The sequence below is a fragment of the Hemibagrus wyckioides genome, linkage group LG15 (assembly GCF_019097595.1).
Source record: "Hemibagrus wyckioides isolate EC202008001 linkage group LG15, SWU_Hwy_1.0, whole genome shotgun sequence".
Classification (NCBI taxonomy): domain Eukaryota; kingdom Metazoa; phylum Chordata; class Actinopteri; order Siluriformes; family Bagridae; genus Hemibagrus; species Hemibagrus wyckioides.
In genome coordinates, this window is record NC_080724.1 from 10530888 (window position 1) to 10558121 (window position 27234).

At 38.3% G+C, this 27234-nt stretch overlaps 1 protein-coding gene across 5 annotated transcripts in view; it reads left to right on the forward strand.

Moving 5' to 3' along the window:
• The window catches only part of LOC131366042 (cyclin-dependent kinase-like 5), a 67743-nt gene that overhangs the window by 17448 nt on the left and 23061 nt on the right, over nucleotides 1-27234 (forward strand). For all 5 annotated transcript variants that reach the window (XR_009206762.1, XM_058410147.1, XM_058410149.1 and 2 more), the window contains exon 4: nucleotides 27152-27197. Coding sequence is in view for 4 of the 5 variants with exons in the window: in XM_058410147.1 (XP_058266130.1) it covers nucleotides 27152-27197 (46 nt within the window). In the remaining variant the exon portion in view is untranslated. The remainder of the gene's footprint in view (nucleotides 1-27151; nucleotides 27198-27234) is intronic.

A 27234-nucleotide genomic window follows, 5' to 3' on the forward strand; every position in this document is an offset into this window, starting at 1 on the left:
CTGAGTTTTATCCATCCCCCTCCAGAACGTTTCATTTTGGCCACAGAAAAAATAGATTTGTTGTCAAGAACTGTTATTACCATGGCAGTCAGAAGAAGGAATGCCTACTGGTGACGTCATGGTACATAGAACTGGCGACATGTAGAGATAAAATCGCTGGATGTGTGAGCATAGCTTTCATCCATCTAACAATAACAACCTTTTTGCTTCTATCACAAAGCTACAGGAAGTAACAAAATGTTGAACCAGTCCCTTTACTCGGTATGCAGCACGAGACCCAGAGTACCTTTTTTCCTAAATGCTTCTAGTTTTGGAAAAAAAAAACACATTTTCACCAAACATTCTGAAAAAAAAAAAAACACACCAGAAAGCGATTTTTGTTCAAAAAGGAAAGCATGATGGAATCCTGCAGAAAACATAACAAAATTGTCCTTACAAAAAGCATAACAGCAAGAAATGTAGTGATAAACATAAGAGAAGAAAAGTGTATTACTGACGAAGAGGATGAATAAATTTGAATGTGTTAATACATGTATGTTATGCTAGATAACTGCAACTAGCTAGCATACCTGTAACCACGCTAACTAGCTAGTGACCGTTAACTGAATAACTCATGAGACTTCAATTCAAAGATAAACAGAACAGGAACATGGTTATTCACACAGCAGCGAATAATCAAGAGCTGATTTTCATGTTTTTGTAGCATGTTAATTATTTCAAGATTAATACAGTATTTAGGCTAGGAAGCATGATTGCTAACAACGTTGGCCATTTTATCGTTCTACATTGGCCAGCGTAGATGGTGCCTGGGGAATTGCTTCGTGCACACAGACAAGAACAGAGAAAAAAAAAAACGAGTTGTAGTTCACCTGCTGTAACCACTAGGGCTCTAATCCTGATAAATACACCTTTAATGGGACCAGATTTCTGACTTTCCACTAGGCGTTTGCAAAAGTAACGGCCTACTTTCCCTGTATTGTGAATTTAGGTCATTTTGGAATAACATGGCTGATTTCACCAAGTGAAACATGACGCCTGTGAGCCGCATGGGTCTGTGTTGATATGAGAGCGTATCACAGCAGCAGAGTGCCAGCCATTTGAGATGCTTTATTATTTCTGGCTTTTTTACAACCCGGCTTTTAAAATTACTTACACATCAGCACTGGTTGCATAAACACCGAAGTGGCCCTTTTGAGCTCTGCTCATAGATCATTTGGACTGAAAGAGGCTGAGATTCGTAACAGTGTAGTGTGTCACGTCCCAGAACATCTTCCAAGAGCAAAATCACCTCTTTGGGAGTTTAACTCTATAAATAACTTTGGTGAAGCTACAAGCATGGTGCTCAGTCCTTAGTCCCAGCGCCCCATGGCTCTTCGCCGCCGGTCGCAGCAGATGGCCCAGGCTAAATCTGCTCCAGCTCCATTCTGTTAACATTGGACTGGGATCCAGCCCTCAGCCCCATGCTGTATGGACCTGCTGGCTGTATACTGTATTTGGACCATCTGGCTATGTTACTGTCAGAGATGTTGCTGAGGGCATTGGCGCATTTTATTCTCTCATCAAAAAAGGTTGCTTGTCAACTGACGGAAAGTAAAGATGGTATTGTTTAGGAGTCTAAATGAACTGAACGCATGCTGTACTTTATGTATGGAAGATGCAAGAATTCTAACTCTGACTTTTTATCACGTGATAGTGAGTCAATAACACAGCAGAGCTATATGACCGCTTCGTGCTGCACGTCTGTGTCTTCTAATTACGAGTTAATGTCAATGAATTGTCACATTAATCACGTGAGAGTGAGATTTTTCTCACAAGTTTAGATCACATAATTGTAACTTCAAGTCAAGAAGCTTTTTTTTGTCATTTTGATTATAAATAGCTGATGCAGTACACAGTGAAATGAAACAACGTTTCTTTAGGACCCTGGTGCTACCTAAAGACACAGAGTTATATAAGACAACACAAAACTAGGGCTAAAAAGTAAAAAATAACCGTTCACATAAATTTACATACCAAAATATTCTTTGAAATTTTTTTTTTAACTTTTCTAACTTTGTGTCTTTCTATCTAGTGCCTTTGTTACCAATAATTAAATCCCAGCACTTGTAAGATAAAAAAAAGTCTTGTGCAAAAAAAGACTTCTTGTGCAATACGATGCCGCCAAGTCAACTGAGAGGCATGTCTGTATCATATATGTGGCAGAAACAAGCTTTCTTGCGCATTTTGTAAACGTATTAGCTAGCTCACCAGCCAAGTCAAAGTTCCACTGTGAAGTCCATTCCCTTTTTTGGCCCAGAAACCTAACTGATAAGCTGAAAATGACTTGAAAACAACTTGGTAGTTTACTAGTTAAGTGCATTAATACAGAATGGAAAGTCATAAATATTGCACAAAACTCTGTTGTCAGTAGGGATCTGAGTATTTTCCATAATTCTGTATCTTTAGTATGGGTTAAATGTATTTGTTATAGCTGGCAGGGAAGTTATGGATCTCTTGAGAGATCCATGTGTGTTATTAACTGAATCAGAAGCCTATTGGTGACAGAAAACACTTTTAATTTTAACTCAGACCTTCAGGGTTAAATCTCCTCCAAGCATTTCATATAGAATTAAACACTATAAAAGAATACATGAGTGTCATATTCTCATATTTATACTTAGCAAATTAATTTTATAGATTTATTTACACCGTAATGGTACTTTTTCTGGTCGTCAGGCTTGTGGACAAGCATGTTTTTGTGCTTTTTTTATTTTGTTTGTTTTGTTGTTTAGTCAATGTTTCTTTGTCCATCCAATTACTGAACCAATCATCAACAGAAAGTGCTGTTATCTCCACCCAAAAGTGTCATTTTAGATCTGGTCTGTGCTTTTAATCGCAAAAAAGAAACCAAAAACTGACTAGAACTAAAATGCACACTGGGTTGCCAAAACATTTGGTACGTTAAGGAAAAATGTTCTTTATACATTGTGTAGCTTCTTCTTTTTTTTTGTTTTGTTTTGTTTCGTTTTTGTCTGGCACAGATTAATGTACTAAAATGTTTGTCCTGTAGGATTTTATGCTTGTTCTGGATTTTGTTTTATTTGGTCTAGAAAACCGGAAGGCAGACTAAATAAATAACAGTTTAGACAATTCAGAAAATGTACTACAGCCTATATTTAATGCTGGTGTCCTCTTTTATTTGCTAGTTACACAGATTGTGCTGTACTCTATGGTGCCTTGAGGATAAATGAAGTGTCTTTCCTTTCTAACAGCTCCACATTGCTCGATCTCTTTTTCCCCTTCTCTCTGCTCGCAGAATGATGTTAGCTCCACTTTAATGAAATGTCACCTTCTGGAAACAAAGGAACAGAAATAACATAGCTGTGCATGTACGAGAAGAGGCGAGAGTGTACTGTATATGGCCCAGTGTCCACGTCGCAGCAGTAAATGCGTCATTAGCAAAATGTTGCTGTTTGTGTGTGTGTGTGTGTGTGTGTGTTGTGTGAATCCAGCAAAAAAAAAAAAGACTCGAGAGGTTGCTGCCTGTATAGAGAGCTTCGGTGCATCCGAGCCTGTAATTACCGATCTTTATAATTCACACACTGACTGATCCGGAGCCAAGAGAGCTCAAACAGCTGCACACAACCAGCCTCTTCATTCCCACCTAACAGGAGCTTTATTCACCCACAGCATATAACATACTGAAACACACAGTCAGCACCTGCTCACAGGTTGTGACCAATCAGACGTCTTTTTCCCTCAAAGTTATCGAGGAATTTTGAAGCCTTTGTGCTAATTCATATCGCTGTTTGTCCTGCGGTGTCTGTTGGGGCTGAGCAGAATTCATCGTTTCCTCTGATTTGATCACATCAAGAACTAGTCTAGATTTCCCCCAAATGATTCACTCAGCAAAAGGCTTTCCACCGTCAGGCTTTGCATTCATTCATGTGCTTGTGAATCTCATGCGAGAAACTCTTGTAGTCACAGATGTTTGGCTGTCAAAACATTTGTATTTTCATTCATCCCCATTTTAAAAAAAAAAATTTCATTGAAGCATTACAGAACTCCACAAGGTCGTGGTCCAAATTCAAGATCTTGACTAGAAGTCGCATTCATTTTACTTTATTTTATGAAACAGTTCAGCAGTTTTGCTCAAGAAAGAGCTCCTACTGAATAGCTGTGGCCTCAGGTAACATCGCTTCTATGGAACAGTTTTATAAATTAGAAATTAATATCGAATACGTAACATTTATGAAACAACATGGACAAATAATGTGTTTATTTTTGCTCCACAATCTGAGATACATCCAGACAAATCTACGCTCTACAATATACATCATCAGGTAATTTACTAGCTAGCTATCAATTATTTGTTCACATACATTTACATTTACGGTATTTGGCAGATGCCCTTATCCAAAGTGCTTAAATTTTATATTATTTCATACAACTGAGCAATTGAGGGTTAAGGGCCTTGCTCAGGGGCCCAGCAGTGGCAGCTTGGTTGACTTGAGATTCGAACTCACAACCTTCTGATCAGTATTATAACACTTCCTTTCTTCCTTTTCATCTTCCTTTTTCATCTAAGTTATTTTTCAAAATTGGGATTGATGCTAGAATTGGAATTTTACATGATTATCACAGACATGTGGAGTGATAAAAACGTGTGAAAATGTACGCTCAATGTACGTTGGTCTTTGACTTTTGGTTAGGAAAAAAAACTAGCTTTGCTTATCGTAACTCGAAAGGTTTAGATTGCTGTTATGTAGACACTGATTAATGCTCCAAATAACTTGTGTATCCATTTTTTCCCCAAATCAAGCCTCAGAGAGACAGAGAGAGTAAGCAAAGGTCATTCAGAACTGAATCAAAATGATGGGCAATTTGTAACTATTTTATTTCAATTTTGAAAATAGTGCTGTTGAATTTCATCAGGGTGATGCCTCTGGATGCTTCAGTTTCTTTGGGAAAAGCAAAATTCTACCAATGTTCCTGTCTTTCCAGAACAGTCGTATAAACTCTGCCTCAAATTTCCATCACAGACTGTAAAAGCCAGGAAACTTGTACTCTACTTAAAGATATTTGTTAAAATTGCACCTCACACACCACCATGTCCCTGAACCAGATCGCCTCCTCCATTACCTCCGCTCCTTAAATTGCTTCATGCTGCAAAAAAAAAGGAGGCTGAAAAATGTTGGCTCACTTTTTGGTGTCATTAAAGTAATGAAGGATTTGGAAGGATTTTTCAGCATTATATCAACAAGCAGACGTGTTACAGCATCATATTCGCAGCCTTGGATCCGAGGTCTTGGCGATGACTCAGCGTATTGTAAGCAGGAAGGTAATATACAGCCCGGTGACTGGGCAGATTCTTCTAGTGTAAAAAATGAAAAGGAAGCAGACGACCAAAAGACTTTTCTTCATGTCGCTGACCAGGTCAAGTTCCGTGATTAAGGCTTTAAAAACTGCAACCCTGAAGTTCACCCTATTACAAAAGGAGCTCTGTTTAGTTACATGGCAACAAAACAAGGATTTCTTGAATTAAACGTTTCTGCTTGTATTACTTGGTCAGGGAAATGGTTTTATGCGTGTTGAGAGGACTCTGGTCAAACTGGAAATGATGGACAGATTTCCTTAGGTAGTACGGTATACCTTCAAGTGATGAGATCTGCCAGGCTTTTGCTTGATATTGGTACAATGAGGTTTGTGTGGTAGCTGGTACACACCTCACACCTCCACCTCCGCTATGGGCTGTGGTTCGATTTGAAGAGTCTCTATGAAAGTGATTATCAGCTGCGTGCTTGACTCGAGTGCGAGGGCTACAAACTCAGGACACTACAAACCCCGACTAGGCAGCAAAATTCACTCCTGCTCTTGACTTGCTCAGGCTGTCAGTGCTAATCGAGTGGCATATCATTGAACAGGACTTGGCAGCTCTCGGTGTGGGACACGGTCTGGTAGAGAGGTAACAGTTTCATACAAAGACTCCAGTGTGTCCTGCAACAGAGGGACGACAGGATACGGGATACAGCTTGGTTCGTTTAGTCCTGCCTACAAATGAGCCTATGACTCTATACATGTACTATAAAATATTTGAAACATTATAATAATACAACATTAGCAGTCTTTCAGTTAGTTTTGAGTCCCTGTTTGAAGACCGTATCAAACCTGATGGTCGTATCAAACCTGATGGCCTTGGAAGATATTCTAACATACACTAAAAGAGCTGTTTGTTTATTTATTTGTTTGTTTGTTTATTTATTTATAGTTTATTTTTTGTATTTTATTTATTTTTATTTTATTTTATTTTATTTTTTTGCCAATGGATATTTGCACAGTTTTTCTGAACTCTTCAATACTAACTGACACTCTCTGGAAGCTCCGCCCCCTTCACCCATTTCACACTAGTTCTCAAAAAATCTGCTCACTATGCCTCCTGGCCTCATGGGGTATATAACAACATGTTAACAAAAATCTGTATAAATATGTCTGTTGTAGTGTTTGGAGGTTTTTTTAACACAATTATCACTAATTCCCTAAGCGTTTCCCAGCACCATGAGCACCTCTTGTTTGTTTTGCTTCATCTGTGTTACCTGCTGCTGTTTGATATAGCTGTGCCCATTTGTTTTGCTTTCTTCTCCACCCCTGTGTCATCGCTGATGTACTACCTTAATGTGTTCACCTGTTCTGTGTTAACTCATTCAAGTACCTTCATCTCATCATGCAAGGCCCGAGCTTCATTTCTCAGTTTTTGTAGTTTCCTGGTTTCTCCTCTCACTTGTTCTTTGCTTTATGTATGAGGATTATCCTTGTTTGTTGCTGCTGCCTTCTTTATTGACCTGCGCTCTGGACTCTGATAAGGTTTCTTTGATTTGCCGCAATATTGCTGAACATATGCACTTGCTACCCAGAGCCTTTGGAATTCCACTAAAACGAAGTTGTTTATTGCTTGTTATTCACGGTTTTATTCACCAGACGGATGGCCTCATGAATAAATTATATTTTACGCTGCTTGTTACTTCACTTAGGCAGGCGATGACTGCGAAGAGGAACACGAGACTTGTCTTTCGATCAGCCTGTTACTCATATAATGAGCTACGCTCCAGTTATTTTTTAAAAATTCATATATAGCTGGAAGGCGCTTTCTGTTTGGAAACCAGCAAAACGTCAACACGAGACATTCCTAATAAAAGGTCTGTCAGAGGTCTGTGAAATAGATGCAGACCTTTCTATAGAAATATTTCCACTGGTCTACTTTAAAAAAAAAAAAAAAAGTATTTTCTCTGCTCAGACTTCAATGTGTTATCTAAAATGGTGCTTAAATGCTCGTACTGATCCATGACTCCTACAATGAATGGATGTGGCCTGCGGGACTTTTCACAGAAATCAATCACCATCTCCAGCAGAGATCCGTCGGCTCGATCCGTCAAGTAAGAGGGCAAGCTTGTGTTCCCGGGCAGAAAATACACTTGTATTCACTTCAATTACAGCATATACCTATTGATAATTTTTGCTGTTTTGCATCAAAGATTTAGGTTTTTTTTACTTTATTTGGTATCTGTTCATCTCGCCTATAATTGGACGTTTTTCAGGAATGTAAAGATTTCACAATAAGGTTTGAGGATAAACTTTATAAAGCTAAATTTATTTTGGATTTTTGGAAAAAAAAAAACACACAACAGCAAAATTTATTTTTATCTATCTATCTATCTATCTATCTATCTATCTATCTATCTATCTATCTATCTATCTATCTATCTATCTATCTATCTATCTATCTATCTATCCATCCATCCATCCATCCATCCATCCATCCATCCATCTATTTATTTTATTTTATTTTATTTTATTTTATTTTATTTTATTTTATTTTATTTTATTTTTTTGTTGCTTCATCTAGGTTTCCAGCTTCTATTTGTTTTGATGTACTACCTTACTGTGTTCACCTGTTCCATGTTAGTTCTTTAGTTAGCGAAATTCTATTTTATCGTGTAACCCCGAGCCTCGTTTTCTTAGTCTTGCTGTTTTTTGAGTAAAAGCTAGAAAAAAAAGAGATAAGTGCTGTCCAGACATCTTTACTATCCATAGCAACCTCTTCTTACCCACACTGCATCTGTGCTTCTGTCCCAAAGATTTCCTACCCCAACAGCTGCGGGATAAAAACAGGTCACATAGCAGTAACACTGCTGATCCAGAATCAGCCCTGTGTCACTATGGCTGGGGTGTGAAAGGCTAAATTCAGCCGCGATCAGCAGCCTTAAGCAGGCTCTCGAGCCGCAGCTGTTTGCACTGCAGCAGTGTTGCGCACCAAGCCGCGTTAATTATAGATCCGTGCCATGAAATGACAGGCTTTTTCACCAATATTAATGACACGTATTTAGACCGTCTTTTTTTTTCGCGGGATCTAAAAGCAAAATTACGTCGCGCTTCCCGGCAGTTTGTGCGTTTGAAAGAAAACGTCAATTGGCGCACTTTTAATTTTCAGTCTCGTATAATTCGGAGAGCGAAAGCAAACTGATTGATGATTACGCTCGTTAAACATGGCGCGATGTCACTCAGGGTTTTATCTGTCAGTGTTTTCGCACTTGCAAACAAATCAATTAAAATGGATCCTGCCTGTCTTGTTTGCCCAGCTCGTTTCTTTGTACTGCAAACGACTTCACTTGCCTGTCTGGTTTAATGTTGGAGCTTAAGATAATGTTTCTGTGTAACCACAGGCTCGAGCTGAGATTAGAGGACGAGGCTGTGATCTTTAAAGTCCGATAGCTCGCTGATTGCAGGGGCACACTTCCCTGATAATATGAGGGATTTATTCCTTACACCGCGTGGCGACAATACGCTTAGCTTTCGGCTCCGTCTGCCCTCGACGGGGTACTTAATCCTTTGTCGGGTCAGAATTCGAACTCTGAGTGAGTCAGTTACCCCTCTGACTACAAGGAAAAAGACTTGACTACGTATCAAATGACAGCACGTTAAAATCCGATCCATAACCACAGTGTGAAGCTGAAGTATTGTCTTGTAACAGTAAAAGGTGGGACGTGTTTGATTTGGCGGATTTACAGTAAAGAGTTACAGCGAAATCGTTTTAAAATATTCTCTTTGTACATTGTTTTCTTTTTTCCTGGTGTGACAAAAATACAAAGCGAACACAAAGGGATTGATTGAGTGATTACAGCGTTTGCATATTGAACAGGGTTTTTTTTGTTTTGTTTTGTTTTTTTGTGAAATATGACAACGGAAACTCAGCAGCGAGTTAATAAAAGAACTTGCAGCAAAGAAAGTTATTTTTTGTTTTTTTACTCAAGGTAAATAATTTTTTAGAGAAAGCCTTATTGGTCACAGTTAGAGGTATAAATGAACTAAAATAAAAAAAATAAAAAAATAAAAATGTCCATATTCTCAAAAATATCCTGCATCTAGAACATGACGCTAATGAAGGGTATTACACATACTAGGCATGGAAAAAAATACCTAGAGCTATAATTTCCTACTGTACTCCTACAAAGGGAGGTGTAATGCCTAATAAAGTGATTAAAAAACAAGTAGTGATTTACATACCAGACTGTAATCGATGTGACATCAGTGTGATTTGAAATTAATTTTTCGTGATCAACAGCATTTAAAGTATGAACATGTGGTGGCCTGGGAAAACCCTGCATGCTGGGTGAATTTCACTGTTGATCCAAGCAGAGTAGATCAAGAGTAGGATTATTTGTACAATACAATTAAAGTATCTGAAATTAGGAAAAATCGGCTAGCAGCAGATGGTAGCTAGGTATAGTTAGCTAGAAAAACGTCTCATGCAGCTATGAGTTGGAGAGTAAATATACTCTAAATAAACTTTTACCCTAATTGTTGTTCTCTGTCAGACTTTACTCTCAGCAGGGTGAAGAAGAAAACCTACTTGAGTAAAAAAAACCCGTATATTTATTATTTTAGTGTAGTTTAGTTTTATTTATTTATTTTTGCTTCATCTAGGTTTCCAGCTTCTGTTTGTTATGGACCTGCGTGTTTGTTTTGATGTACTGCCTTACTGTGTTCACCTGTTCCGTGTTAGTTCTTTAGTTAGCAAAGTTCTTTCTTATTGTGTAAGCCAGAGCCTCATTTTCTTAGTCTTTCTGTCTTTTGAGTAGAAACTAGAAAAGAAAATAGACTGAGTAAACAGAGATAAGTGCTGTCCAGATGCCTTTACTATCCTTCTTACCCACACTGCATATGTGCTTCTGTCCCCAAAAAAACAATGTATTTAGCTTAAAATCAACTCTCTAGCTCATATAAAGAACAAGCCGAGCAACCTTCTTTAGGATTTCTCCTTGAACCTTATTCTTATTAATTATCCAAACATTTCACAATCATCAGTTTCCCATAACTTTTATCGATGATAAAAAAATGTTGAAGTTTATATCAACTAGCATACTGTTTACTTCTGTTAAGTGTCTTTGGCTTTTCATTAATGAGATTTATATAAAAACTAACCCATTTTTTGTTGTTTTGCTAAGTTTGGAACACTGTATTATAATTATAGTGCCTTCCTATTCCTAATTATGTGTATTATTTGATTTGTGTCAGTGCTGCGTGCCACTCGAGTGCTGATTTAGCATAAGCGGATTTTCTCCAGAAAAAGACAAATTAGAGAGAAAGTGGAGAAACGAGCCAGCGGAGCGCGTCACTAATCAGTCCATACGCCATTATACAGAAAGATGAAGATCCTGCTGTAAACGGCAGGAAGTTTTTATAATCAGCTCGTCAGCATTTAATCGTGGAAAGTGTAAGGGAAGTAGCGTTTATTAGCATTTAGCTTCGTGCTCATAAATAATTCAAATGCAGATTTTTAGGAATTGCTAGAAGGCCCAGATCCCAGGGCCCAGTGTTCATTAAATGCAGATTTTGGCAAATTGGGAGGTGAAGTGGAGAGTTTTGCCACTTTTGTAAGGATATCTAGGTCATCCTATGTTTGTCACGAATCTAACCTTTTCACAAAGAGATATTTATACTCGTTTCCACATGGATACATGTTATGGGTAGATGCAAGGTGACAGCTAGAGAGGCGAGAACTAGACTGGTTAACAGCACACATTAGTGTACCACTGGATTCATCCTCTCATGGCCTTGATGACGGCCCTCTGACGTAGCTGCAACAATCCACACCGAAGTGCCTTGCTCTGCTTAAGTCTCCTGGGTTTTTTAAAAATATTTTTTCGGTTGCTTTTAGTGGTCATCTGGACTTCCATTATCTGAGTCACATTACAAAAACAACAACAGCAACGACAAAAAAAAGGCCTGTCAGGATTGTAAGGACGTCCAACAAACGAGTGTGGGATCAGCCTCCTACGTCTCGTCTTTCATTCAGTCACAAAAACAGATTACTCATCGTTAGCAGGACTCGGCGATGGATGCAGAGGGGCTCAGTGTCCGCTGCCCTTATTCGTAGATTTGAGCACACTTAATGATGCACAGTGTGAACAGATCTGCAGCCTGGTACATGCTGAACATGAAAGAGATGCAGTTTTGAAGCAGAAGGATGAGGAAAGAAAGGAAGGAAGGATTGATTTTTAAATGAGGTTTTGTGATGTCACTAATATAATAATGAAACATTTAGATGTAAACTAATAAACTAATATTATCTATATAATTACAAAAAGAATTATTCATTTTTAAATTATTTTTAATTATTAAAACAAACTTTTTAATTTTTTATTTATTAAGACTTTAAAGGTATGTTATGTAAGATTATTATTATTTTATTATTATTATTTATTTTTATTATTATTTTATTTTATTATTCATACAGTTGAGCAGTTACAAAATGTAAATTTTTTTCATTACTTGCAATATTTTTTTTGAACTCCTACAATTTTCGCCCAGCTTTGATCTCAACTCTGATTTACTCTAATGTATAGTGTCTGTGAAATGATTGGCAGGAAGCAGAATTCCAGACCAGAAGTCAGTTTTCCAAACTGGAATATTGGCCTCAGCTTAATCCATTTAGGTTTTCTTTAGCTTTTTTTCCCCAGAGGTCAAAAAACAGAATTTCCTCCTATTTTTTGTGCTCATGTTTAGCATTGAATGTCTTTGTCATGTCTCACTCCACAGTGGTGGTTAATATGAAGCTCATATGAAAGTAGATACTCAGAGCTTTAATTTTTCTTTTTGGTAGTTTTTCATAAGTATTTCTGTTTTTCCCTAGCCTACTAGGGGCAATATATTCCTAGACAAGTTCCAAATAACAAAAACGACTTGTTTTTTTCCAGACAAATGTTTCGATCTTCAAAGTAAATGTTGATATCAAACCCATTTCTGCTCTCTGAGACGCTCCAAGTGCTTGTTCTTCAACCACTAAAATTCTGTGTAAGGGAAAAATGCACGTCTCACACTGAAAGCCAACAGAGTCCTGGCTCATTTTATATCAGACTCACAGCCAGAACATCATTCGTTTGTTTACACTGATTGAAAATCTCCCATAAGTCGATTTCTAGTCCACTCGCAGAATGAAAATATACTAAATAGTAATGATTAAACTGAAAAATATATATATATTGCTGCTGCTCCTTTAAAGCTATAAATATTTGATATTTGAATATTGCTAGACCAGCGTACAGCTCCTCCTCCTTCTCCTCCTCCATTTTGTGTTTTGTATAATTTAGAGGTTAATTTTAGGTTGTGTTTAGGATGTGTTGAGCAAAAAATGTTTCTGATAATGTTATATGTTATAATAATAATAATAATAATAATAATAATAATAATAATAATAATAATAATAATCTAGCATCAATACTGTATATTTTGCTCCACATCTCAAAATAGCTGCCCTTGAGATATACAACTTATTTGTATTCTTTCACTTTAACACTGTTTTCTTTTCACAGCCTTTTTTTAGCCATGTTGCACAAATAGAACTTCATAGCTATAAAAAAAAAAAAAGATGACAGCGTGAGATATGCATGAGGAAGGCGTTAAAATGAGGCTGGCTGTGACATTCAGGGAAATAGTTTGTGTGTGTGTGTGTCTGTGTTTGGTGCACGTTCTCATTCCCCTCTCTCGTCTGTTAAACCTGTTTACCCCACAGACTTTCAGAACAAAGCCAAGTCAGTTTGTCTCCATTAGGCTTTGGGTTTGATTCGGGTTCGGTAACAAACAGAATCACTGTGAAGTTTGTTTTTGTTTTTTTTTTCACAGAAATGTGACGATTAAATAATGTATTATGTTGTGTGTGTTATAGGCACTGCTTCAGGGTGTGTGTGTGTGTGTGTGTGTAGGGTTTAAAACATACCTCTGACTCTTATTAAACACTTGGGGGACATGCTGTTACAGGAAATTGATCAATCACACAGTTACAGTTACTCAGTTTAATGTACATAAGACAATTTAGTTTGTTCACCTGCCACTCATTCTCTCTTTCTCTCCGTCCATTACATATGTCCATATGTCTGTCTCACGCTCTCTTTCTGTTTGTCCATTTGTCTGTAACTCTCTCTGTCTTTTTGTCTGTTCATTTGTCTGTATCTCTCTCGCTCACTCTCTCTCTCTCTCTCTCTCTCTCTCTTTCTATCTATCTTTCTACTATATCTGTACTTTATAGTAAATAGATCTCTCTCTTTCTTTCTCTTTCTGTCTGTCCTTCTGTCTGTATATTTGTCTGTCCATCTCTCTCTCTCTCTCTCTCTCTCTCTCTCTCTCTCTCTCTCTATCTGTCTATCTGTCTGTCTCACTCTCTCTGTCTGCTGTCCATTTGCCTATCTCTCTCTCTCTCTCTCTCTCTCTCTCTCTCTCTTTCCCCCTTCTTTTTCCTCTTATTCTCTCTTTCTCTCGTTCTCGTTTCTTACTCTTGTTCTTGTGGTAAATGACATAAATCACTGCAGCTTGTCATCTCACTAAGCAGCTGCAAAGTCCTCCATTTTTCAGGCTCTAATTGTGTTTAATGGTATTTTGTGCTTTAATATATCTTGAGAAGACACCAGTCTGGTTCACAAGATCAGAATTGACTCAATATCAGCAAAATATGGTGGATCAGGTATCAGGGGAAATAAAAGAATAAATTTAACCTGATTCTGTAAGAACAGAAACAGATTCAAAGTGGATTTAAAGATGATTCAGTTTAAAAGTCATCTTTAAGCTTAGCAGTTTTGAAACTAAAGATATCGGACAGTCGTCCACTTCGGTTGATATTCGAGGTTTCTGTATCGTTATCGGAAATGAACACATGGTATTGTGTCATCTTTAGTTATAGAAGCTTAGTTTAGAGGGTATATTGTTTCCATGTCTTTTGAATATTATAAAAGGTGCCAATAATTCTGCCACATACGAATATTGTGCTTGTCCTCCATGCTTATCCTGACACATTGTCACGCATCGTCACGCCCAGCCGTGAAATCTAGCTACAGCTGCTCCACATAGTTTAAAGGGCGTGATTAACCTATTTAAGAAATGACTAACTGTTTTAAAGTCCAGACACGTCCCTGTAAATCTCCTGCCTGGGTGAGTCGCCAAGGACAAAAAAGGACATCATAAAGTGCTCCTTTTAGCCTGATTAGTCAGGATAAGAAAAACGCTTGGCATGAAGCTGAAAGGAAATGAACGCTTCGAACCGAGCGTTTTCACAGTGAGAGTTTCTACAGCTGAAGGATTATATATTGACACAAAACAAACGGTTGAACTGATAAACTTCTTCGTCGTTATATCGGTCTGACGATCCTGTGAGGTTCTTTCATGTCATAGATCACTCCGACAGCATCATCACGGGTATCAACGCGGTATCTATAATCTTAGAATCTAGGGCTGTCACTTTTTAACTGATATTCGAACATGGCATGAAAAATTCATACTAGAACTATAATTTGTACGAATATTAACGTGCAGCCTTAGTACATACAGCTTTTAGTTGAGTTGTTTAGCACCTGATCCAGCAGGGGGAGCCCTCAAAGTTTTGAACGTCCTCTTGACCATCAGTAAATGAAGCTAATGATACGAAAATGGAAGATAACAGCAAGCAGAGGAACTGCCTCAAGCGGACAACTACGACCCCAAATCATCTAAAAAGCAGTGTATTTTGGGTTCTACACCGCAAGTGGGAAAATTACAGTCAAAGATTGTCAAAGGCATTGTAAAAAACAGCTGTCTTACATGTCCAAGACAACGAATCGAGGCAGCTGAAAGTCAGACAGAGCCATGACTGCATATTATTTGGTGATATTGTACAGGGTTTTAATAAAATACTGAAAAAGGGTGTTTGTGTTGCAGTAGTTTTTTTTTGGACAGGGGTATTTGAATATATTTGAACAAATTGCGTGGCATATGAAAACTTGATTTTTCAAAAAAGTGACCGCTCTAGATGTTGGATTGTGGCTGTGTGGATTTGTGATCATTCATTCAGCTACAAGAGCATTAGTGAGATCAGACACTGATGTTGAGATGTTGATGAGGCTCCAGTTCCAGTTCATCCCAATGGAGTTCAGTGGGGTTGAGTCAGAGTCAGGGTGTAGGTCTGTGCAGGACACTTGAGTTCTTCCACTCCAAACTTTCTCTCTTACTGCCTGTCTATCTATCTGTATCTCTCTCTCTCTTTCTTTCTTTTTCTTGATGTAAATTACATAAATCACTGCAGCTTGTCGTCACACTAAGCAGCTGCAAAGTCCTTCATTTTCCAGGCCCTAATTGTGTTTAATGATATTTTGTTATATCTTGAGAAGACACCAGTCTGGTCCACAAGATCAGACTCGATTCCAGCAAAAGAAATGGTGGATCAGGGATGATAAAAAAAAAGAAGAATGAATCTGATCCTGTAAGAAAGGAAACAGATTTGAAGTGGATTTAAAGATGCTTCAGATTAAAAGTCATCTTAAAGCTTAGCAGTTTTGAAAGTTAAGATATTGGACAGTCGTCCAGGTCGGTTGATATTCAAGGTTTCAGTATCGTTATGGAAAAAAAACCCATCTAGATGTTGACACTTGAGTTTTTCCACTCCAAACTTCACAAACTAGGCCTAATGGAGCTCAGGGGCTTTGTGCACAGGGGCATTGTCATAGTTCCAGTGACAAGAAAGCATGCAAATGAAAATTCTAGAAAATTCCAGATTTGTGAGAGCAGTTCAGGTAAAAAGCAGATACAGTTGTGATGGTCTAGTGTACCTTCATTTACTTTTGGCTGTATATTTTATAATGGAAGTATATTTTGAGAAAAGCTCAGTATAGTTTGGACTCTTATCTCTGACATGACATCATTTGCCTACGGGATCTTCTGTGGATCAAACCAGTTTTATAAAGTCGAATAAATTAGTTTTGTTCACAAAATGTCCTCGGAATATGAAGTGTCTATGTGTTTCATTGTTGGAAATAGCCTCTCGCCCTATTTTTGTAGGAGCAAAAGGAGGGAGTCTCTTTCTCCCTAATGATGAAAAAAGTGGGACAGAAGTGAGTGAGCAGGAGAGAAGAGAGAAGCTTTTGCATGGCATGAGAAAAATAGGTCATTTTGAGTGGGACACTCCACAGTTAGCAAGAAGGACTAAAAGCGTGAGTAATCGAATGTGCATTAGTGGAACAATGAGGCAGATCACAAGGCGACATGGAGGTAGGTGACTGACTGAAAGATAAGGAAAAAAAACAAGAGACGTCTTGTTTTAACCGTCTCCTGTATTTTAGGAAGTGGTTAGATGGTCCAATCCTCTGTCCAATACTCCACCTGTGGGCCTGTCCTCTTTCTTTAGTCCAGACAGGACATATTTCACCCAGTCTGCATTTCTCCCACAGGAAAGTGTGTGTGTGTGTGTGTGTCTTTTTGCAAGGTAAAAACAGGTGAAACAGTATCAGGAATCTCAGAGATACTTTTTACACATGCCCTGGTGTCTTGTCCTCAAGAAAGAGCAGAATGGTTCTGATTCATTGACCCATACTACGGAGAATAGCACAGATTCTTACTTAAGAAATGCTACGAACCGTAACCCTAATATAGACTGTATGAAGCAGTACGTTCAGCCAGCGCCTCCAGCTCTCATGTCTTACAGTTATTAAATTCAGGTTTTCGTGTGGCTGGAAATATCTAATTATAGCTCCAAGTCATACTTTTAATAATCCAGTCGGAGAAGCTCTGAGGACGGAAACGGCTTGTTGATAAGAGAGGTCATGTGACCGGTTTTAATGGACATAACTCATATAAGCACTCTGTGCAAACATGGTGAGCAGAAAAGATCATAGAATGTACATAAGGCATAGGAGCTAGAACAAAAAAGGCAAAAAAATGACCTGGTCTTGTTCCAGTTTTCGTGACCTTCTGTCTACTGTCACCTCAGCTTCCTGTTTGGTGATAAATATTCATGCTCTATACTAACTCTTTGCCCGTCCTCTCAATCCCCTGTGGTGAATTTCCATCTGACTGGTCCAACAAATGAATCTTTTAGGACTGCTTGTGGGGTTTTTTTTTCGTGCAGCTAGTTTGTCCCTCTTTCACACCCAAGGTAGAGAGAACAGTTATCTGAAAGGAGATCGTAAATGGCCCTGCCTGTGGTAAATCACTCCGTCTGAGATAGCGCTGTTGTCGGGGGATAGAGATAGAGATTTTATCAGATAGAGAAGTTGTCACATAGACTGAAGGTGTTTTTTCTTAAAAAAAAAAGGAGGGATAAAACGATACAGCATGGACTGTGTTCATTTTTCATCAGATATCCAACAAACTGAGCAGATGCCCTCATATGTTTTGAGCAATAATTATAATCATCATCATCGTCACATTCATCATCACCATAACCATCGTCATCACCATCACTGTCATCACCATCAACACCATCACTATCATCGTCATTATCATAATCATCATCATCATAATCACTATCACCATTACCATCTTCGTCACCATCATCATCACTATCATCACCATCACTATCATCATCACCATCATCATCACTATCATCATCATCACTAACATCATCATCATCACCATCACTATCATCATCATCACCATCACTATCATCATAATCACCATAACTATCATCATCATCATCATCATCATCACTATCACCATCATCACAATCACTATCATCATCATCATCACCATCACTCTCATCACCGTCATCGTCATCATCATCATCATCACCATCACTATCATCACTATCACCACCATCACCATTATCATCATCACTATCACCATCATCATCACTATCACCACCATTATCACCATCATCATCACTATAACCACCATCTGAGCTGATACAGAGTGTTGGTTTTTGGGGATGATGTATATTGAAAATGTAAATCCCATATATCACAGTATAGTGTGTGTGTGTGTGTGTGTGTGCAGTTATTCAGCACCCTGTCAGATTTCTGAACTGATTTAAGAGTGCCTTGTTTGTGCTGCTGGAGAAGAAAAACAAGGTAGAAACACACAGAAACACACAGATAAAACCACACTGATTCGTGTGTGATTTGGATTTTGATTGGCTCCTGATTGATTTTTATAAAATAGAGAAATAGAAATCTCTTTTTTCATGTCGTTCATTGGAATTTTCCAAAACCTGTGAAGCAGCATGGCATTAATAAAGCAACTGAAATTCCAACAAAATTATATATATATATATATAATTTTTTTATGTTATAGATTAAATAAATCACTGTTAACGAAACTATTCAGCACTAAAAAAAAAGGAGTGACTGAATTTTGTTTAATTGGAGAACTTTTTTGTATTTTCATACATTTCAAAGGAAAGTAACTATAGAAACTATAAGAAGAAAGAACACAAAAAAGGAAAAATAAAAAGGGTGAATTAGAATAATTAAATACGTAAATAAATGAAAAAATTCATGGATGGATGAGTAATCAAACATTTCAGAAATTAAGAAATTAATTGAGAAACAAATGAGTGAATGAGGGTTTTTTTCAGCAAATGACTTAATTAAGGGTAAATGTATAAATTTAGATTCTTATACACACACATCTCATTGCACTGATGCTTGACACTATGAACAGTTCTCGAAGTTGATGTGTCAGAAGCAGGAAAGTTCATGCTGGCTCTGATGGAAAGATGTCAGGACACACAGACCATCTTCTACACACTCCACAGACTTCTGTGCTTTCCTGTAGCAAGTGAAAGATCAGAGGATTGAGTCTGGTTTATACTGCTCCCTCTTAACACTGCTCCTTTTCAAGTAACACTTACGACTGATCAAAATAGACCAACAGAGCCATCGTTCTTAAGAATGACACCCTGCTCAAGTGTGACTGAGAGGAATTAAACGTCATTGGCCAGGGTGCTGCCGCTCTGGATAATCTCCTCTGGACAGGGATAGACAGAGAGAGAGAGCGAGAGAGAGAGAGAGAGAGAAAGAGGGAGAGAAAGAGGGAGAGAATGAGGACAAACATAGAGAGTGAAATTGTGAAAAGGGATATAAAAAAAGTGAGAGGGACACAAAGAGAGTGAGAAGACGAGGTGTCGAGGTGGTATTAATATCGAGCTGCAGTCTGAGTCCTTGCTCTGATTTACACACTAGACACATTGTCTATGTAGGGACTGTCTCCCTTTTGTGTATGTGTGTGTGTGTGTGTATGTACAAATGAAGCCTTCTTTATAGTGTTGGGCAAAAGCACTGACCTCCAGATGCCAACCCAGTGCCATGATCCCTTTCAGAGTCCTTTTAAAGTTTCTGAGTATCTTCTTTTCTTATGTCAGTCCAAATATCCAGAACTCATGGCATTTCTGCAGCACCTTGGTTTAGAAACTCAACCCAAAAAACACAGAATGTTTGATTCACTTCCTGCAAGTGAGTCGATTCAGAGTCGACTCGTTTTTCTCACTGCAGTTAAACTGCACTAGAGTTTAATTGGATCGCGCTCAGAAACCCTAGCACCGGCCCCATTTGGTGTGCTGCATGAAACAAAATATACTGCACAATTTGTCTTTGTCAAAATAAAGGTACTGTACAGGTGCATTTTGTTTCCCATGGTACCATGTAAACCTACTCTACAGTGTATCTTAGAGGAGATCCTTTAATTAAAGCTAGAAAGATGTAGACTTTCAGGGGCCAAGCACTCTTCAGAATTGGTTAAGGGCAATTAAGAATCCTGCTGATTCAGAGGCTTGAAAGCAAACCTTAAATTAATTTGCTAGTCTTTAGATACATTTTGCATATTCTGTATGTTCTAATAATCTGTTAAACTGATCTAAATCTAAACTAAATTAAATCTGTTTTCTTTTAGCTCAGAACTACAGTATGTTACGATGATACGTTTGCAAATTCGGGTCTACAGCCGATGTTAGATGGAATTACACAAATTTTAATTATTTACAAACCCATCTGAGGAAATGGCTTAGAAAACATTATGGCAAAGTTCTAGCTGGTTCATTTAGATTTCACACAGTTTGAGAAACTGCTGCATTAAGCATATCATGAGATCCTCTTTTCCAAAAGATTTATCTGATCAACTTCAGTGAATTCAGAGCCTATCCCAAGTGCACTACACACAAGAGGCTCATTCACACCTTTCATGTTGGGTTCAGAGTCACCAAAAATGCAAATTCACAAGTTCTGTTTAAATACATGGTTATTTGTGATTTCCAGTTAAAGTTTTTTTTTTTTTTAATAAAATCATTTCAGTAGGTGGATTGGCTATCCTTAGGGTAGTGGAGGCTCAAATGTAAAAGGCTTAAGCCCTAGTATCACCAAGCTGCCACTTTTGGGCCCATGAGCAAGGCCCTTAACCCTCTTTGCTCCAGGGATGCTGTATCACAGCTGACTCTGACAACCTGGGACATGTGAAGAAAAGCATTTCACTGTGCTGTAATAAATTCCTACCTGATTCACAGCTGGAATATGCTCCGGTTCTTTAGAACATTCCAGATATTTCCAACCCTCCTTAAAGGTGCTAAGAAAATCTCCAGAAAAAAATCCCAGAGCAGATCATGTTCATGAGCAATCACAAGTAGGTTCAGGGTCTGACAGATCAATTCATCTACTGCTCATCTGTGCTGGAGACGGGCAGGTCATCGGGGAGCGGTCACTCATGCCACAAACGAGTATCAGACTCGCAGGTGTGAGATCCGACATCACCGTAGTCACAAATAGCCTGCCACTTTGATAATTGTCAGATCTTATACAAAAAAACCTGACAAATGCCAAGCAGCTGAGGAGAGAAGGTTGGTCTTAATGATGTGAAAAAGACTTGACATTGTCAAACTGCCCGAAACCAGTTTTGACTCCTGACCTCGCTTTTTTATTGAGATTCTCTAATGAGGTCCAGCAAAGAAACTATAGAAATCTGTTATGATTGACAGGGTTAGAATGAGGACCTGCTAGCACTCTGATCTTGAAGACAGCCGGGATCAGAGGTCTGGGATCAGTAGTGTTTTTGTGTTAATGGATTCCTGGAATTGCTCAACCACAGATGTGTCTCACGGCTGAGAAATAAAATGCTTTCTACTTTCTTGTTAATCACCAGTAGCTGCTTTTGAACTTTCAAACCCAAAACAGGAATGGTTTTACAGGTGGAGGCCACTGACATTTTTTCCCCGACTCATCTTTTCTCACTGTTTTTCGCTAGTTTTGCATTTGTCTAGGGTCAGTGTTACTACTGGTAGTATGAGGAGATACCTGAGGTTGCACAGGCAGGCCACTGTTATGAATGTCTCTGACCAAACAATCAGAAACAGACTTCATGAGGGTGGCCTGAGGGCCCAACATCCTCTAGTGGACTGCCCGGCACCATGGAGCTTGATTGGCATTTGCCATTGAACACCAGAATTGGCAGGCACTGGTGCCCTGTGCTTTTCACAGATGAGAGCAGGTTCACCCTGAGCACATGTGACAGATACAGTATGAAAGGGTCTGGAGAAGCCGTGGAGAATGTTATGCTGCCTGTAACATCGTTCAGCATGACCGGGACCTCTACAGGCTATGGCACCCTGAATTAGGTATTGGGATGAAATCCTTGGACCCACTGTCAGACTGTACGCTGGTGAAATGGGTCCTGGGTTCCTCCTGGTGCACGACAATGCCCGGCCTCATGTGGCGAGAGTATGCAGGCAGTTCCTGGAGGATGAAGGAATTGATACCACTGAATGGCCCCCGCGCTCGCCTGACCTAAATCCAATAGAACACCTCTGGGACATTATGTTTCGGTCCATCCAAAGCTGCCAGGTTGCTCCTCAGTCTGTCTAGGAGCTCAGTGATGCCCTGGTCCAGATCTGGGAGGAAATATCCCAGGACACCATCCATCGTCTCATTAGGAGCATGCCCTGATGTTGTCAGACATGCATACAAGCACATGGGGGTCATACAAACTACTGAGTACCATTTTGAGTTGCTGCAGTGAAATTTCAGCAAAAGTGTTCCTTTAATTTTTTTGAGCAGTATGGTTTATCTGTACGATTTAATCGACTGATCGACAAATCTGTATAAACTAATAAAGAAGAAGAACAGTGACATTTTTTTCTTCACATATCTCAGCATTTTATATCACCACAAGTCTGAGTCGTGTTTAGCTGCTGCTCAGCAGGGTGAGGAGAAAGGGGCGGGGTTTGAGCCCCATGCTGGGCAAATGATTTACACCTCTCCACAATAACGCTACATAATTAAACAGAAAGCACAAATCAGAAACCGCTAGAATAAAGTAGTAATATTTAAACCCAATAATCAGATTTTATAAATAATATAATCAACTCTGCTGCATTACCTACAAAGACAAAATGCTCCTGTTTTTATAAATGATGCACATTTCCATCGGTATATCATCCAGCAGTGTCATATCATGAGATTCAGTGCTGAACATGGACTTTTTTTTTGGCCTCTGGTAAAGATTTAAGCTGCAATCCATTGTATCCAATCCAATCAAAACTGCAAAAACCCTGACTCGATTAAACACACAACAATCCAGCAGAGAACAGAGACAGTAAACAGAATTCTCTTTACGCTGTTTATTACGCAAACAAAATGCAATATGTAGATTTTGTCTGTTATTTCTGTATGTTTAGATTTGTTAAGTTGTTTTCAGAATGATTTTTCCCCGTGATTAGAATGCATGACAAGTCATTTCTATAAGCAAAGACCACGTTGTTGCTAATTGAGTAATTGGAAATAAATAATTATCTTTGTGTAAGATAGCTATACAAATATACAGATACAACCTTTCTTCATGCGTTCATGTTTGTTCGTTGGGAAGCAGAATAGATCAGAATTCAGGAACATTTCTACTTGGACTTCCATGTACAACAGATCACGTCATTACCAAACTGATCCTCACATCCTCAGATAATGCAAATGAAAATTCACCTGGTGGAAAAGCTGGTAGCATCATCCATCCATCCATCAATTTTCTATACCCACTTTATTCCTAATTAGGGTCACGGGATCTGCTGGAGCCTATTCCAGCACACATTGGGCAAAAGACAGTGGTACACCCTGGACAGGTCGCCAGTCCATCACAGGGCCACACATATAGAAAGACAACCACCAACACTCCCACTCTCTCCTATTGGCAATTTAGAATTACCAATCAACCTAATGTACATGTTTTTGGACTGTTTAGTACCCAGAGTAAACCCATGCAGGCACGGGGAGAACTTGCAAAATCCACACAGAAAGGCCCCTGCCCATTCGAACCCAGGATTCGAACCCAGGACCTTCTTGCTCTAAGGCAACTGTGCTAAACATAAGTCCTGGTAGCATCAGTGGTTATTTTTAAGTGATTTGTAAATTCACAAAACTTTATTACGAGGAGCTGCTTATTACTAATTAAAGTAGAGCTCACTGTGGACTTTTGCATCGTTTTAGTATCTCATTCATCACCATAAGGCATCTCTGATATCCCACTCAACAAAGCTGAGTATCTGAACAGTTCATTGAGAAATCCATTATCAAATCCTTATTTTCTTTGAACATTTGAGTCATCGGTGGGGTTGATGGTCTTGCTACAGTAAGTGTGTTGGTAATGCAGTAAAATTTAAATCAAATTGAAATTTACACACAAACATACACAATCACACACAATATGATATGTCATGAAATGCTTTTTATTATGACTGTCCTTGATATGTAAATAGAGTCAGGTGAAAATATTTTTAAAAATATTTAAGTAGTTAAAAAATAGTATCTGAATACAGTGATTGGATCCATAGATAGAACAGTGATGTGGAATGATTATGAATATAGAATGCTATATGTTGTTAAAGTAGAAAAATTTGCATGTAGTGCAGTTGTGTAAAATCAGGCATGTTGGTTTGTTTCTCTTGTTCCTCTGCAGAGAGACGTTAGTCTCGGGTCTTAAATTAGAGCACAGCTTGGGGCTTAGCATGACTGGTGATACAGCATATCCATACACACACACACACACACACACACAATGAAGCTGAAGTGTTAATGCATGGCTTTTACACACCAAGTGTGAAGACGTGCTGAATGGTCGACTTAAAATCCTAAACAAAAGAAACAAACGTTGATGTCATACTGTGTCTAGGAATCATGTGTAGGAATATCCTAAGGAACTTATTGTGATGTTGGGCAACATGGGAAAACTCTTTGGTTCCACTATAAATACAGTAGTTCTAAAAGGTACAGGTTTCCTAAACCAGTATACATGATGTGTTCCTCTTTTGTACACGTCATGTAAAGAAATTTCTAGTTGTCTTTCTCACATTCTTCTCAGGTCTGTATCATCACACAACTTGCTCTTCTTTTTACTTTTCCCTACTTTACTGCACACAGAGCCGTCTCATGTTGTAATGCCCCGCTTCATATCTCTCACAGCCGTCCTCGCTTTTGCATCTTTGCCCTCACGCTTTTTTTTTTAATCTCCTGGGAGGCTGAAAGTAGAACAGAGGTGTTTGGAAGGAGACAGTATGTGTAAAATAGGACAGTACAGGCGAAGAGACGAGAGGAGAGATAGATGGGTGGTGCTGTTAGCGCTGTTTTATCACCTGCTGCTTGGTGAGCATGACAGGAAGTACATCCAGCTGTCTGATACCTCCATTTTATTCCATTTAATTAATCGCACATTTCTGGACACCTCCTACTGAGTGTGTTCCCGTTTTACCTTTAATGACCATCACTATACACACACAGACACACACACACACACACACACATACTCGTATTGAACAAAATACAATCTGCTTTATAGTTTATTCAGTTAGATTTTATTTGTATAGCACTTTTAACAATGGACATTGATTCAAAGCATCTTTACAGAACATTAGAAATATAGTACAAAAAGTTTAAGATTAATATTAGACTTATATTTCAATTCATTTGTATTTATCCCTAATGAGCAAGCCTGAGGTGATTGTGGCAAGGAAAAACTCCTTTAGGAAGAAACCTTGAGAGGAACCAGACTCAAAAGGAAACACATCCTCATTTAAGTGGAGAGTGTGATAATAAATTATTATAAACATCGGAGAGTGTGATTATAAATAATGTCTTTTCTACAGTCGTATATAGTCAATTGGAGTTGTGTAACCATTTATAGAGATCATTTGTTTAAACTGTATATTAACCTAATAGGATAAGGTGATAGATTTTTAATATTTGTGCAACACTTTTATATTGGAACGAATCATGAGGAATTAAAGAAATATGTAGACTTTGTATACTTAGTTATCCATGATAACTAATTTGCATAAAATTGAGGAAATCTTCATTCACATGTCACTTATTTTGGATTTTATCAAGCGTGATCTGATTATAAATGGATTTATGTCGGTTTTGCTATTGGTTTGTACTTTTCCAAAAACGTGTGAGGTTCACCGTGTCAAGCAAATAAGTTTTATGCCCCTTCTAGGGAAGCTAAAAAAAAAAAAGCTAGGTATGACTGAACAGTAAATTAATCATTTCTATATTGTGGTTTCTTAAATTTCCTTAAACCATTTTAACAGTACAGCAGTGTCCGTTTTCCCAGCGGAATAGAAATGGACTTATTGGAGATTTTCAGTCAGTGTAAAGAAACAACTGTGAGTCTGATATAAAATGAGCCAGGACTCTGTTGGCTTTCAGTGTGTTTTAGACGTGTGTTTTTCCCGCTGTTAGATAACCTCACACAGAATTTTAGTGGTTGAAGATCCAATTTTAGCCGCCTTTTAGATGAACAAACACTTGGGGCATCTCCGAGAGCTGAAATGGGTTTGATATTAACATTTACTTTGAAGGTACAAATGTTTGTGTGAGAAAAACAATTAGTTTCTGGGGGGTTTTTTTGGAATTTTTTCTACGAATATATTGCCCGTACTAGGCTAGGGAAAAAACAAAAGTACTTATGAAACACTATAAATTCCTGAGTGTCTACTTTCATATGAGCTTCATTTTAACCACCACTGTGGGACATGACAAAGACATTCAATGCTGAACACAACAAAACAGGAGCAAATACCTTTTTTTGCCCTCGGGGGAAAAGAGTTAAAGGCAGAAACTCTTTCAATTTTGTCCAAAAACAGAATTCAGCCATCCGATGGGTTTTCCCTGACCGCCGCACATTTACACACACATATTCTCCATTGTTAGCTAGCTAAGCTGTGGATGATATTTTATTACTGCGCTGTTTGTGGCAGTGTTTCAGATTATTAAAAGAGTTTCATTTTAGAGCAGCTCTGCTTGGCTGGTGAAAATGCAGTGTAACCCCAGCAAGAGGCTGATTTGTGTATTTTAATGACTGGGGTTTTTTTTGGCTCTTGTTTTATAAGCCTGAGTAGATGGATTAAAATGAAAGGAAAAAATATATATATTTAAGACATTTATTCATTTCTGTCTTTTTATACAGTACAGAGAAACGCGTTAAACCATAAAGGCACAAAGTAAAATATTTTTCTGTGCAAAAATAATTAAAGAAAATCTGTAAAAATGTTAAAAACACCTCTTACAGCCCTTATTGTATTTATCTTGACTGGAAAATTTAAACACTGCTGTTTAAGTCTACATGAGATTATTACGTCTCATTTGTGCTTCCTAGACATATACATCCTCCAACAGTCAAAATATGCTTGAATTGTTTATTTTTTCTGATTTAATTGTTTTAAGTGTTTTCGTGCCTCGCTGCTCTGAGAAGAGCCTTTTGTTTAGTGGGCCGCAGCACCGGAGCTCACAGGCTAATGAAGTGCAATAACGGGTGTGTTTTTCATTACGGCCCGCTGCTGGGGAATGTGATTGTGTGGCATAACGACCCTCAAAGCGGCAGCTTCATCCCTAATCACCAACCCTTCCTTTTATTACAGGAGACTAATGAAATCGTGGCTATTAAGAAGTTCAAGGACAGTGAAGGTAAGACTTATGAAGTGACACTAATGGAGAACAAAAT